A 13,169-nucleotide genomic window follows, 5' to 3' on the forward strand; every position below is an offset into this window, starting at 1 on the left:
TCTGCCTTCCTCTGGTTCCTCTATTTCCTTCTTCTGCCCTTTCTCCCATAATTTCATTTAAACCCAGAGAAGCATGGAGTGCCTCCCAGGGATGATCTATTGCATGTAAAAATTAATAGGTGGGTATCTTAAGAGGGAGCCAGCTTTTTTTCCCCTTCAACACTAAGAACAGGGTTGAACTGAACATTTGTTCCTTTCAGTTCCTGGGCTGAAACCGGGCCTCCTGCATCTAGACGGAGCATAGGTGCAAGAGCCTCCCAGGCTCCACTCTGGCCACCGGAGTGCCAGAGACTGCAGTTTGGAAGGCAGTAGGCGGCCCTGGTCGAGCTCACCGTCAGAGGGGAACAGCGCCCATCTGGTTTGCATCCTGCTGCGTCTAAGCAGTTGCAGGCAAAGCGCGTTGCCTGCTCCTAGATTTGCGTAAGAGCCCGGGATGCACCCAAAAACCCCAATCAAATAAAGACCTTGTTTTCCTTCTGCTGCCCCAGTTTCTCTCCAGCAGCTCTGATCTAATGGTGGATCAGTGAAGAGTTTTTCCTACGATGGGCAGGCAGGGAAATAGTAATTGGGAAGATGAGTAGCCTTGTGTAAGGAAATAAATAATTGGTTGTTTATGGCAAGTCAGCCAAACAAGAGGAGGAATCTGGTAGCTTTTGTTTTTGAGGATCCCTAATGGGTTCCAGTCATTTTTGACCCTAGCAAAGCCTAGGTTCAAACCATCCCAGCCTTTTCTGCCTCAACTGCCACTTCTAAGCTTTGTCTGCTACCCTCAAGCCCAGCATTTCTCTTTCCCATCGATTCTGACTCTTCTTTGCTTGTCCATCTTTCCCCTTGCCTCTAAATGGAGGCATGATCCCAAGGGTTGGTCCTGTTTTGACTTCTTTTTGTATTCTTTCCCTTGTTGGCTTTGTTCCCTTGGACGAACCTTTCTCTCCTTCCCCGAGTGTCCATTGTTCTGAGTCTTTGAATCTAATCTCGAACTGATTGGCTGGGTATCCACTTGAGAGTTGAGGTGGCGCCTCCTCCCTACCATGGTCTAACTTCTAGCACATTCCCCAACTTGTCTACTTCCCGTGATGGGGGGCCTCCATTCTTCACAGTCCTGAAACCCCAAATATTATCTTTGATGCCTCTTTCTTTCCCATCACCCACATCTACTCAGTTGTGTCGACTTGTATTTTCTCCCTTGGTAAGAACGGAAATCTAACAATGTAACAGATCAGTACTCAGCAAAAATCCGAACTCTCTCGCTCATGAGAAATTATGCCAGACAATGACATGTTTAGGCGCTCTCTGGCCACCTTCCTGATTGTTTTCTCCTGCTGATCCTGGAACCCCTGCTTAACCATCTTTTCCAAATTGTGCCTGTTACCTTTCTCCTTCCACCTTTGGTTTAAAGATCCCTGATCTGATTGAATGGAGATTTGGCCCAATTGTCTTTAAAGGCCCCTTCCCACCCTAGGATTATGCCACCAAAAATATTGTGAACTAAAGAATTAAATGGACATCGATTCTAACATTGCAGGAGGGAAGGAGAGAGGAAGAAAGGGAGAGATGGACACAGAATAAGGACACATATGGACACTGCATGGTCAGCTGTTTGCAAAATCAATGGTGAAGTGAGGGTCTTTGGGGCCCCATAGGAGCACACAGGCACATCCTGGGGGAATGAATTCACTCAGAGCTCAGAAACATTACAAGGAGAGGGGAGGGTAGTAGGAGCGTCGGAGGCCTTCGTGACATTGTCCAGTTTTTGCTCCCACTAGACTGTCTTAGGCTCCCCCGGAGCAGTGGGGACAGGTCATCTCTGGCCCACTCCTGTCCACCACAGAGAGTTCCCCTGGGCTGCTTCCGATGTACCCCCAGTAACCATGGACATGCAGGTTTGATGTCTTACTTTCTGCACCCCTGCATGCTTCCCTTTAACTACCATTGATATTCCATTTCCTGCAAGTCTAGGCTGAACTTGGCATCCACATAACTTGTTGAAGCCAGTCAATCTGTGAATTTCCCGACCTACTTCTCTTTGGGTCTTTAAATTTAAATCTAGGGCCAGAAAAACTTTTCAAACCCTCATATCGCTAACTTCATTATCACTGCTACCACTCTTTGTAACTTCCAAAAATTGGAGGTTTTGTTTTTTTACAGTGGAATCTATTTTCTTCAGTAGAGTATAGAAGTATAGACCAAGAGTCTTCCTCTAAGAGCGCCCCAGGCTGACTGGCAACGAGAGGGCAGACACTGGCTACTATCGCTGGAAAGCTGGAGGAAGCAGAGGGCTTCAGGGGTTATGAAGATGAGCATTTGGGTCCCCGAGCCCTCCCTGACTCCAGGGCTCCCTTGGCACACTCACGACTTCCTTCGGCCGCATCCTGCCTTCCCAGTAAGCTTGGGAGCTACAGGCCGTGCCAGCTCTTCTCGCAGCCTGACTTCTTTATGAGATCTGGCCGCTTCCCTAATGGTGGCCAAACCGCAGGGCCCCAGCTGAGAATTCAGGAATGTAGGCAAACCTGTGAAAGGAACAGAAGCCACAGGACCCATCCCATTGAGATGCAATCTCTGTCCTAAACTACTTTATTTCATTTCATTTCATTTCATTTCATTTCATTTCATTTCATTTCATTTCATTTCATTTCATTTTTAAGATTTTTGTGGGGGAGGCACGTGGGGAGTTCAGTCAGTTAAGCGTCCGACTTCGGCTCAGGCCATAATCTCGCGGTTCCTGAGTTCAAGCCCCGCGTCGGGCTCTGTGCTGACAGCTCAGAGCCTGGAGCCTGCTTCAGATTCTGTGTCTCCCTCTCTCTCTCTCTGCCTGTCTCTCTCTCAAAAATAAACAAACATTTAAAAAAAATTTTTTTAAGATTTTTTTTTTTTTTTATGTAATCTCTACACCCAACGTGGGTCTCAAACCCACAACCCTGAGATCCAGAGTCACACACTCCCCCCGACTGAGCCAGCCAGGCGCCCCTGTCCTGAATTTCTATAGCCCTTTTCAGCTAGGTTTAGGGCCCTTTGCCTGATCTTTCTTCCCCATAGCTGAATGATTGTGTGTTTAGCTGTGTTATAAAACCCTGTTGGTTTTCAGTAATGCTTGGCACGCATATTTGGCAACGTTTGCCGAGCTCCTGGGATGCAGGTTGGGTGGCGGTGAGATGTTCGTTCAGTCTCAGAAGGAAACTGCCTGGGTTTGGACCCCTGCCCTGCCACTTACTGCCTGTGGCAGTCACTGTAAGCAGCTATTTCACCTCGCCTGGCCTTCAGCTCCTCGCTTGTCAAACAAGGATGGTGATAAGGATACACACCCCATAGGGTCGTTATCAGGACCAGTCCTGCTAAAGCACCTAGGACCTGACCCACCACCTGTATAAATTCTCTGTAAATGATAAGCTCTAATGTTCATGTGCCAACAGGAAATGTTACTCTTCTCACCACCTATTCCCTCCCCAGTTTGTAGGCATCAAATTGAGGCCCACAGAAGTTAAATATTATGGCAGGGATGTATAGCAAAATGGCAGAGCAAAGATTGATATCTGGGACGTCTGCTTCTTAGTTTAGTACCAATTAGTTTCCACTATTTCTAAGAGTTGGGTGTTTTCTTTCCTACCTTTTATGCCAAGTAAACCCCCTTTCTGTTGCTCCCATTGGTTCATCAGTTGATACCCTCAACTGATATTAATTGAGCACCTACTATGTGAGAACATCATGGCCAGCCCTGGAGATCCACGAATTGACTGGATCTGCCCTGTGGAGCATGAGCTATGGTGGTGACAAATGCAAATGAGATCTTCATACCCACACAGTTAAGTCACAACCGTTAAGTTGTGTAACACAACTGTTAACTGTGTGAGTTAAGTTGTGAGAGCTGAGTGCAAGGTGCTGAGACCCTGTGGACAGGGGCCCTGATCTCATCGGGGGAGTCTGGAGAAGCATTCCTAAGAAGGTGCTACTTGCACTGAGACCCTAAGGGGTGGGATCCCAGGGTGAGGAGAACATTCCAGAAGCAGGAGCAGTTCGCGCAAAGCCATGGACAGAGAACTTCTCTAAAGAATGGAAAGTTAGGCTGGTGCGGCTGACAGACACTGGAGGGAGAGCAGAAGGAGATGAAGTTGGAGGCAAAGGCAGGACCCTGGACACTCAGGGCTATGTAAAGAAACTAACAAGGAGTCTTTGAAAGAGGTTAGCCTTGGGGCACCTGCGTGGCTCAGTGGGTTAAGTGTCCGACTCCAGCTCAGGTCATGATCTCACGATCCGTGAGTTCAAGCCCAGCATGGGGCTCTGTGCTGACAGCTCAGAGCCTGGAGCCTTCTTCAGATTCTTTGCCTCCCTCTCTCTCTCTCTCTCTGCCCCTCGCCAACTCCTTCTCTGTCTCTCTGTCTCTCAAAATTAAATAAAAACATTTTAGGGGCGCCTGGGTGGCTCAGTCAGTTAAGCGGCCGACCTCAGCTCAGGTCATGATCTTGCGGTCCATGAGTTCGAGCCCCGTGTCGGGCTCTGTGCTGACAGCTCAGAGCCTGGAGCCTGTTTCAGATTCTGTGCCTCCCTTTCTCTGACCCTCCCCCATTCATGCTCTGTCTCTCTCTGTCTCAAAAGTAAATAAACGTTAAAAAAAAATTTTTTTTAATAAAAAAAAAACATTTTAAAAAAATTAGAAAGAGGTTAGCCTAGGAAGTGAAGGATGGGGTGTGCACTTTCAGAGATCACCCAGCCACTATTTTAAGGAAGGATGACATGGTCTGGAGGACAGCAAGGGTGGGAACTGAGATACTGACGTAAGGACTGAGCTGATGGCAGTAGAGATGGAGAGAAGTGAATGCATTTGAGAGATACTTAGGAGGCCGACTTGACAAAGCGTATTGACCGATTGATTGGATGGCTGAGGGTAGGAAGCTGGTTTGGGAAGGAAGACGATCAGTTGCATTTAGGACGTGCTGAGTTTAAGGCATCCGTGTGGCATTCCAAGTAGGCGGTTGTGTATGCTCTCTGGAGCTTGGAGGAGGCCAGATGCTTCTTTGAGGACCGGCCACTGAGCCAGCTGAGACGAGTTCTGCACAGTCTGGCCCATTTTTCTCTGACTCTGGGCTATGCCTGTTTAAAGATTCTAATGCTGTGTTTCTCTTCGGCTTTTCAGGATTCCAGCCAGGCAATTCCTCTGGTGGTAGAGAGCTGTATCCGGTTTATCAGCAGACACGGTAAGCAGGATTAAAGCCTTGCCCATATTTGTGCAAAGCTGGGAAGAGCTTCCAGGAATTCTTTGTGGAGTAAGAACAGAGACCGACTTTTCCTCCTGACCTTCTCAGAAACGGAATAAAATCTTAACTTGTTCGCATAATGTTTGCTACCTTTGAATGGCCCCACCTAGACATCGAGAGAAAGACATCATATGCTTTGACCCAAAATGCCTCAGCCACTTACCACACTCCCTCTTCTAGCTGGAGAGCGGGTTTTAAATTACAGCTGTGACAGGAGTAAGTACAGCTGGGGTGGTGTGGTGACAGTTTCGCCATTACTCACCGTCTTTGCACGTGTCGGTATCTCCTGACACGCTGACCTTCTGCATCGGACTCCTTTGCAAACAACTCCTTTTGTGATGTTGCCCTGATTCCTGATAATACTCAGGTTCTGGTTCTTCTGTGGTCTCGCTGGATACGACATCACCTGGAGCTCAGTTAGTCGCCAGTCTAAAGTTGTAGCCCACCTTTGAGAGCCTTCAGGGGCTGGCTCCTTCTTGGCCTAAGTCAGATCACTCTATCTGCTGCTTGGATGGAGCTGGGTCTCATAAACTCCACCCCGCACTAGCTCCCAGGCTGGTTGCACAGAATCTAGGGGTGGAGATGAATTGCCAGAGAACCAAGCTTGTAAGTGTAAGAGTGTTTAGAAAGCACAGATACCTGAGCTACTGCCATGGAGATTTCTAGGAACTGGACATCAGACATTGTTTTTAGAAGCTGTCTTATCTAGTTAGAGGAAAAGGGACAGAATGACCTTCTTGCAGCTAAGGAGGTATGTGGGTGATTGCTGGTCTGGGTGCAGAGGTAGCCAGTTTCTCTCCCTTCCTCTCTCCCCGTACGCTGGGACCTTGCTTGCCTTTGTTTCTGGAATAGTAATTATTTTAGCCTGCTTACAACTTAGCCCGTTCTAATCAGCTACAGTTTTTTCATCTTGTCTCTATTTACTTGAAGTAACAGCATTGTATATCAACAGTGAACAAATATGTATCAAGCACCTGATCAGTGCTGGGCACCATGCATTGTGAAATAGGAAAACAAAAACAGGGATAATGCACTTCTCTTGTCTTTACTTGGTTTTATGATGCGGTTGGGAGAAAATAAATAAGCAATTGAAAAGCTAAATCAAAGGAGATAAGCTATAGCAATTCAGAGGAGCAGTAGAAGAAATTCTACAAGATAGTAATGATTAATGATCAAATAATTGGCAAAGATAAGTCCAAACTGAGTTCAGGGGAGGAAAAATTATTTGCGTCTAAAGGACAATAAGAGGATGAGAGTCTGCTCATCCTTACTCATCCTTACTGCTTCGTCCATGCATTCCATTCGGTCATCCAACAAATAGAGAAGAGAGAGAGAGAGAGAGAGAGATTGCTCATTGTGTGCCAAGGAAAAGTTCCTGCTTTCGTGAGCCGTATATCCTGCTAAAGGACAGATAAATAGATGCTTGGCTGATCAGTTAATAAATAAACATGGTAACATACAGGGTGTCTGCTGATGGTGAGTGTCATGAAGAAAAGCGAGGTGAAGAGGTGGAGAATGGAGAGGGGACACTGTTCTGGGTGGGTTGTTCAGAGAAAGGCCTTCAGCTCCCCTAAGAGGGTGACATTTGGACGGAGTCCTGAAAGGAAGTGAGGAAGTGAGCCACGTGGCATCTGGGAAGAGTGTGTCAGAGACAGGGCGCATCAAATGCAGAGGTCCTTGGCAGCAGGGACCAGCATGCAGGAGGCCAGTGTGGCTGGAGCGGAGAGAGGGAAGAGGAGGGGGCAGGAGATGAAGCCAGAGGCCAGACGCTTAGGACTTCATTGCCTAAGGGAGGTGTTTGGGTTATAATCCGAGTGAGGTGGGAAGCTACTAGAGAAGTTTGAACAGAGAGAGTTCTTTTTTTTTTTTTTTTTTTAAAGACGTATTTGCTTTTGAGAGAGAAAGCATAAGCAGGGAAGGGGTGGGGGGTGGGGACGGAGTGGGGACAGAAGATCCGACGCGGGCTCTGCACGGACAGCAGCAAGCTTGATGCGAGGCTCAAACTCACGAGCCGTGAGATCATGACCTGAGCCAAAATCGGATGCTCAGCCGACTGAGCCACCCAGGCACCCCAAACAGAGAGCTTTAAAAAGCCGCTATGTAGAGACAAGATCATAGGAAGAAGGAGGCTGTGGCGGCCGCCCAGGGAAGACAGGACAGTGGCCAGGCCCAGAGCGTGAGCTGTGGAGGAGCTGAGGGGGAGATGGTTCCATATATTGGGCCTCAAATGTACCTATCCCTGCCCCTGTACATGCACAGTGCACGCGGGGACATTTCTGTGCTGCGGCTCTGGGGAAACAGGTGTGCTCGCATGTTGCTGGCTGTATTGCAAACTGGTACAACCCTTTTGGAGGGGAATTTGTCAGTGTCCAACAGGACTGCATATGCGTTTGTCTTCTGGTCCGGCAGCCCTTGTAGGAATTTACCTTGAAACATACACCTCCAACAATGAAAATACATACGCCCGAGGTTACTGGTTGCAGCCTCGTTTGTAAAAATATTAGAAACAACCTAAATACCCTCACACGGAAGAGCGGTTGAATCAACTACGTTGTATCTGAATACTAGGCAGGAATGAGCACAGTCTCCATGAAATGACCTGAAAGATTTCCAGAATATGTTGTCAAGCGAAAAAAGCAAAGTACAAAAGAGTGTCGATAGCACGCTGCCTTTTTGGTACAAAGAAGACAATATGAGAATGTACATGCGTATTCTCACTTCGTCAAGAAGAAATACAGGAAGGATGAATCAGAAACTAATATTTGATTGTTTATCTACAGGATACAGGGGGAAGAGGGGTAAAAAGAATGGGGGGTGGGAAATGGGAGGGAAGTGACATTTTCTCTGAATATTGCTCTTGTATAATTGTGACTTTCAGAACTACATTAGTGTTTCCCATATTCAAAAGATAAATAAACAGATAAATAAAACAAGGATGTGGGTAAAACCCCAAGTGGAATACAGACAGTAGTGAGGAAACCTAAGTGTGTAACAAATGAATGAGGGAGAAAATAATCCAAGTAACTTTAGAAAATAGTATTTTTCAAAAAATGTTTTTAACATTTATTCATTTTTGAGAGAGAGGGAGACAGAGGGTGAGTGGGTAGGGGCAGAAAGAGAGGGAGACACAGAATCCGAAGCAGGCCCCAGGCTCCGAGCTGTCAGCACAGAGCCCGATGTGGGGCTCAAACCCACGAACTGTGAGATCATGACCTGAGTCGAAGTCGGACGCTCAACCGTCAAATACTTGACGACAGTATTTTGATACTATACTGTAAGTCTAAAGACAACAAGAGCTATAAACAAATACTATACAGTTGTTGGTAATTTTTTTTTTTTTGAGAGAGGGCACAAGTGAGATGGGGGCAGAAAGAGAGAGAGAGAGAGTGAGAATCCCACGAGGGCCAGAGAAAGAGAGAGAAAAGGGGCTCGTGCTCACCCGGTGCAGGGCTCAAACTGACAAACCATGAAATCATGACCTGAACCGAAGTCAGATATGGGCTATCAATTCTGAAGCCATTTTATGTGTATTCCAGGACTGACCAAATAGATAAACATATTGTTGCTTTAAAGGAAAGAAACAAAACACCATAGTACATAGAGGTTGTTCAAAAAACATTTGTTAGGCTAAACTGAACTTTTTCCCCCACATGGGGACTCAAGGTATTTCTGAACGCCCCATGAATCAGGGTTAAAATTTTTGTGCATGTGCATTTAGTGGAGATAGGATCTGTAACACTTGTCAGTCCCAAAAGGGTTTGTGACCCACCATCTGCTGGGGTTTGTACATCCTTACTGGCTTCGTGTTCCCTAGGAGGTAGATGTTATAGTTCCCATTGTATAGATGAGAAAGCTGAGGCTCGTCTGTAAATAGTCGGTCAGGGTGATCCAGGAAGACTTAAAGGAGAGGGATTTGGGGAACGACAGACTGAATCAGGGTAGGAAAACCCCACTTACGCACAAGGGGGCCAAGTAACGTGAGGCGGTACTGTAGCAACCATTTCAAGAATTCTCACAGAGAGTACCTCTTGGCAACAGCTGGATCCGGTGCAAAATGGAAGGTTGTGTGCTGCTTCCATGCAGTAACTTACCCTCCTCTGAGTGGTTTTATACCCGCATGCTGGCGCGCTCTAAGAACAAAAGAGAAAGATCGAAGATGGGTCAGGTTAGTCCTATGAGGCCTTACCTGCATTGTCATAAAAAGCCCACTGCTTTCCCCCTTTACGGCTGGAAACCAACCACTTATCAGTGTTCGTACTTTCAGTGTCATGAGATTAGATGCTCTGAAGATTCTGTCTGCTGAGCAAAAACATATCGCTATCCTTCTAAAGCAGAGGTTCTCAAGGGGAAATGGGAACCAGACGGAAGGGGATCTCAATGTGTTTCAGACCTGCTGCCTGACTTCCAGTAAGCTCTCCTCTGATTTCTTCATGTCCTGGGCCCATGGGCTACAGTGGCTTTTCGTTGATGGTCCAATCTACTAAAAAGTCCCGAAGTGATCCTCTCTCAGCAAATTCTTGGCTTCACCTAGAACACTGAGTGGCCTGGGCCCTGAGATGACATTTCCTTATACTATACTGTGTTTTTGACAAGTCACAGGGTGTGTGTTTCTATCACAACACTTGCTGTTTACATTCTGTGTTTAAATGCCATTATTTGGCTGTTACATCCCATCGGTAACTAATATGGTACTATTACATTGATACTAATGGGGTTTTAACGTTGTCTGCCATTCTCTGAGGAATATTCTGGAGATTCCCTTAGAGGAGCAAACAACTTAAGTCCTATTACAAGCCAGGTAATTAAATTCCCCCTGCTTGCTTCTTAATATTGCTTCAATTGGATTCAAGATTATAGTCCTGGCCTGTGTGATTTACCTTCAAAGGTCTAGCCGACAGAATCCAGTCACCCCTTCACCGAGAGGGTATCCCTGAAACAGTGGCAGTTCTACTCTTTTTTTCTTAAAAAGGAATTTGTTTGAGATTTCCCTGAGATGTCAGAGTTTTTGATCAATCATGCCATTGCGGAGGAACTTGGACGAGATGCCCAAGACGGAGACACAGGGCTCCTGAGAACGGCTGACAAGCCTCATGTGATTACAGATGCTAGTTCGGTCTGACCTCTGGGGCCAGCAGTAAAGGCATGCTTCCTCTCTTACCACCTTTGCAGCCCCTTGTGTGGGGTTGTGAGCCACATCCTTGTTCAGACTAACAAATGGGTTCCCGCCCTGCCTGCATTTTCCCTCTGGTTGGCCCCACAAGCCTAGTGTTGAGGAGCGAGTACATAATGGCAACCAGAGGCCTGGGTTGGCCTCCTGACTCTGGATCTTATCGCCTACATAACCTAAGGGGGTGGGGGGTGGTCATCACACATCCCTTCCTACATCCAGAAAATGGGCTTGCTGGTGAGCCCTGCCTTAATGGCTGTTGTGAGTATGAGTTGATTTATTTCTGGGAAAGCATTTTTAGCAGCAGTCCCTGCACATGCATTAGTATTATTATTTTTAGTGATTGTTTCTACTCTAACAAAACCCAAGAGGACACAGTTTTCACGCCCATTATCACACTGTCACATCTATGCACATTTGTCTCTGAGCGAAGCTGTGGTTGAGGACCAGTGGCCAGCACGGTACTGACGGTGCTCTGTTGACTGATCACTTGCCTTTTCCTGTCCTCTCTCTTTCCTGAATATTCAAATCATTGTGCCCTAGAGGAGCCATGCAGTGTTAGGACAGCCGAAGCAGGAATTGTATCTCCGGCCTTATGAAACTCCTCCAACGGTGTCTAAGGCCTGCCTACCATACCCCCAGTGCCCATTCCTGGCAGGGGGGTGATAAGAAGGTGCCAGGGGTCACTTTGTCACTTGGCAGATGGGAACAGAGAGGCAAAGGCAGGGGAGGAACCTGCTTCCTGGTCTTCCTAAGAATCAGAAATGGAGCCATGTGTAGACATCTTTGGCTTTGTTTATGCCTCCTATATACCCATTCCAGGGACTTCTCCAGCATCCCTGCACATGCTTTCTCCTTTGACCTGAAGGATAGAGACACGGTGCTTAAATGCACACTGGCTGGAGGACACAGACATCCAACCAAGCTTGGAGCTGTGGCTGTGACTTTGTTTCTTCCTCTCCTTGACCACTTTTCCCTGTCTTTCCAGGACTACAGCATGAAGGAATCTTCCGGGTGTCGGGATCCCAGGTGGAAGTGAATGACATCAAAAACGCCTTTGAGAGAGGTAAGGGAACAGGCTTGAAGATAAGACCAAATGTCTGCCAGCCCCCTGGGGTGTTGGCTCCACCCTGTCTCCCCTGGGAGGTACCCAGAGGTCACCCAGCTCTTTAGCCCGGCACCTGCTATCTCATGGACAGTCTTCCCCAACACGTGCAGAGAGATGCCAGGACACATCCCAGCTCCCTCCTCAGCCCATTCATCGTGCCTCTCGCCTGTGGACGATCTGCCGAAACCCAAGAAGTTAACTATGATATCTGGGCGGTTTACGGCTTTATCCAGAACCCTTGGTGGCAGTTAATATCAAGGCTAATGCGCCTGTTCATCGTAGCCCATTTATTATCTTGTGGGCCATTAAGGTAATGGGCAAGCTTTGGCAATTTCCGTCACTATAATGGATATATATAGTCTCAATTTGAGGTTGGTCCTATCATTAAATCTAATTACATCTGATACGAAATTTTCCATAGGGAGCTCCAGCGTGATTGTTCTCCCATAAGTAGGTGTCCTTTGTTGCGAGCCAGGAGGAGTAAGAGCGAGTCAGAGTGGCTGGCCACCTTGGCCTCATTTTCCTTCCCCAGGGACTCAGTCCCGGCCTGGCTTCATGATTCTTGTGAGAGGGCCTGTTGCAGTGTCCCATCCCAACCCAGAGGGAATGTCCCTGAACGAGTCTGGCATGAGCCAATTTATCCTAATGGACCCTTGTGCCCTCTTCTCGCCTTGGGGCCCCTGAGCCTAAGCAGTCTTTGCTTTATCTAGTGTCTGGTCCATCCTACTCATGGCCAACATGCCGGGCACAGAGCTGATGGACCCTGATGAGGACTTGGAAAGCCAGCCCTTCCCCACCACTTCTGCTTTGTCCTGTGGGGTTTTACCTCTCTCACTCTCTCTTTCCTTTTTGGGGGGCTGCTTATCCTCAGGAGAGGACCCCCTGGCTGGGGACCAGAATGACCATGACATGGACTCCATTGCTGGCGTCCTGAAGCTTTACTTCCGGGGGCTGGAACACCCTCTCTTCCCCAAGGACATCTTCCATGACCTGATGGCCTGTGTCAGTAAGTACATCCTGGCCTCAGACTGGCTTCTGGGCAAGAAAGAACACCTCGTAGCAATAGACAAGCAATTTCCACGGGATCTTCTTTCCCCCCATAAACTTTTCAATAATGTTTCTCTTTTTCCTTTCCCTCAGTAAAGTGTCTCCTCCTCATCCTCAATCCTTCACCCCCTACTAGGGAGGGAGGAAGGATGAGTTTTCAGGAAGAGTCTAAGACAAGTCAGAACTCCTGGCCTTTTCTTTTCTGATTTACCTTAAACTCCTTGCTTTGCCGGGCTTTATCTTTCTTCAGTAAAGTACATTTCTTTTTTTTTTTTTAATTTTAATTTTAATTTTTTTAATTTTTTCTTTAATTTATTTTGAGAGAGAGAGAGAAGGAGAGCATGAGCGGGGAGGGGCAGAGAGAAAGGGAGAGAGAGAATCCCAGGCAGGCCCTGCACTCTCAGCATCCAGCCCACCTGACTCAGGGCTCGATTTCACAAACTGTGAGATCATCACCTGAGCCAAAATCAAGAGTCAGACACTTAACAGACTGAGCCACCCTGGCATCCCCAGTAAAATACATTTCTAATAGTATGTAAGACATGGTCCTTTTCAGTTATTGGAAGCTCAGACATTTACTGCCCATGCTTTTTACGAT

The 13,169-nt window shown here is 47.2% G+C and overlaps 1 protein-coding gene across 9 annotated transcripts in view; it reads left to right on the forward strand.

The window, feature by feature from the left end:
• Positions 1-13,169, forward strand: part of SRGAP2 (SLIT-ROBO Rho GTPase activating protein 2) — a 284,242-nt gene that overhangs the window by 242,927 nt on the left and 28,146 nt on the right. For all 9 annotated transcript variants that reach the window (XM_045049283.1, XM_006942921.5, XM_003999427.6 and 6 more), the window contains exons 14-16: positions 5,129-5,189; positions 11,405-11,482; positions 12,396-12,530. In XM_045049283.1, the coding sequence (XP_044905218.1) occupies positions 5,129-5,189; positions 11,405-11,482; positions 12,396-12,530 (274 nt within the window). The remainder of the gene's footprint in view (positions 1-5,128; positions 5,190-11,404; positions 11,483-12,395; positions 12,531-13,169) is intronic.

This window comes from Felis catus, chromosome F1, assembly GCF_018350175.1.
Source record: "Felis catus isolate Fca126 chromosome F1, F.catus_Fca126_mat1.0, whole genome shotgun sequence".
Lineage (NCBI taxonomy): Eukaryota > Metazoa > Chordata > Mammalia > Carnivora > Felidae > Felis > Felis catus.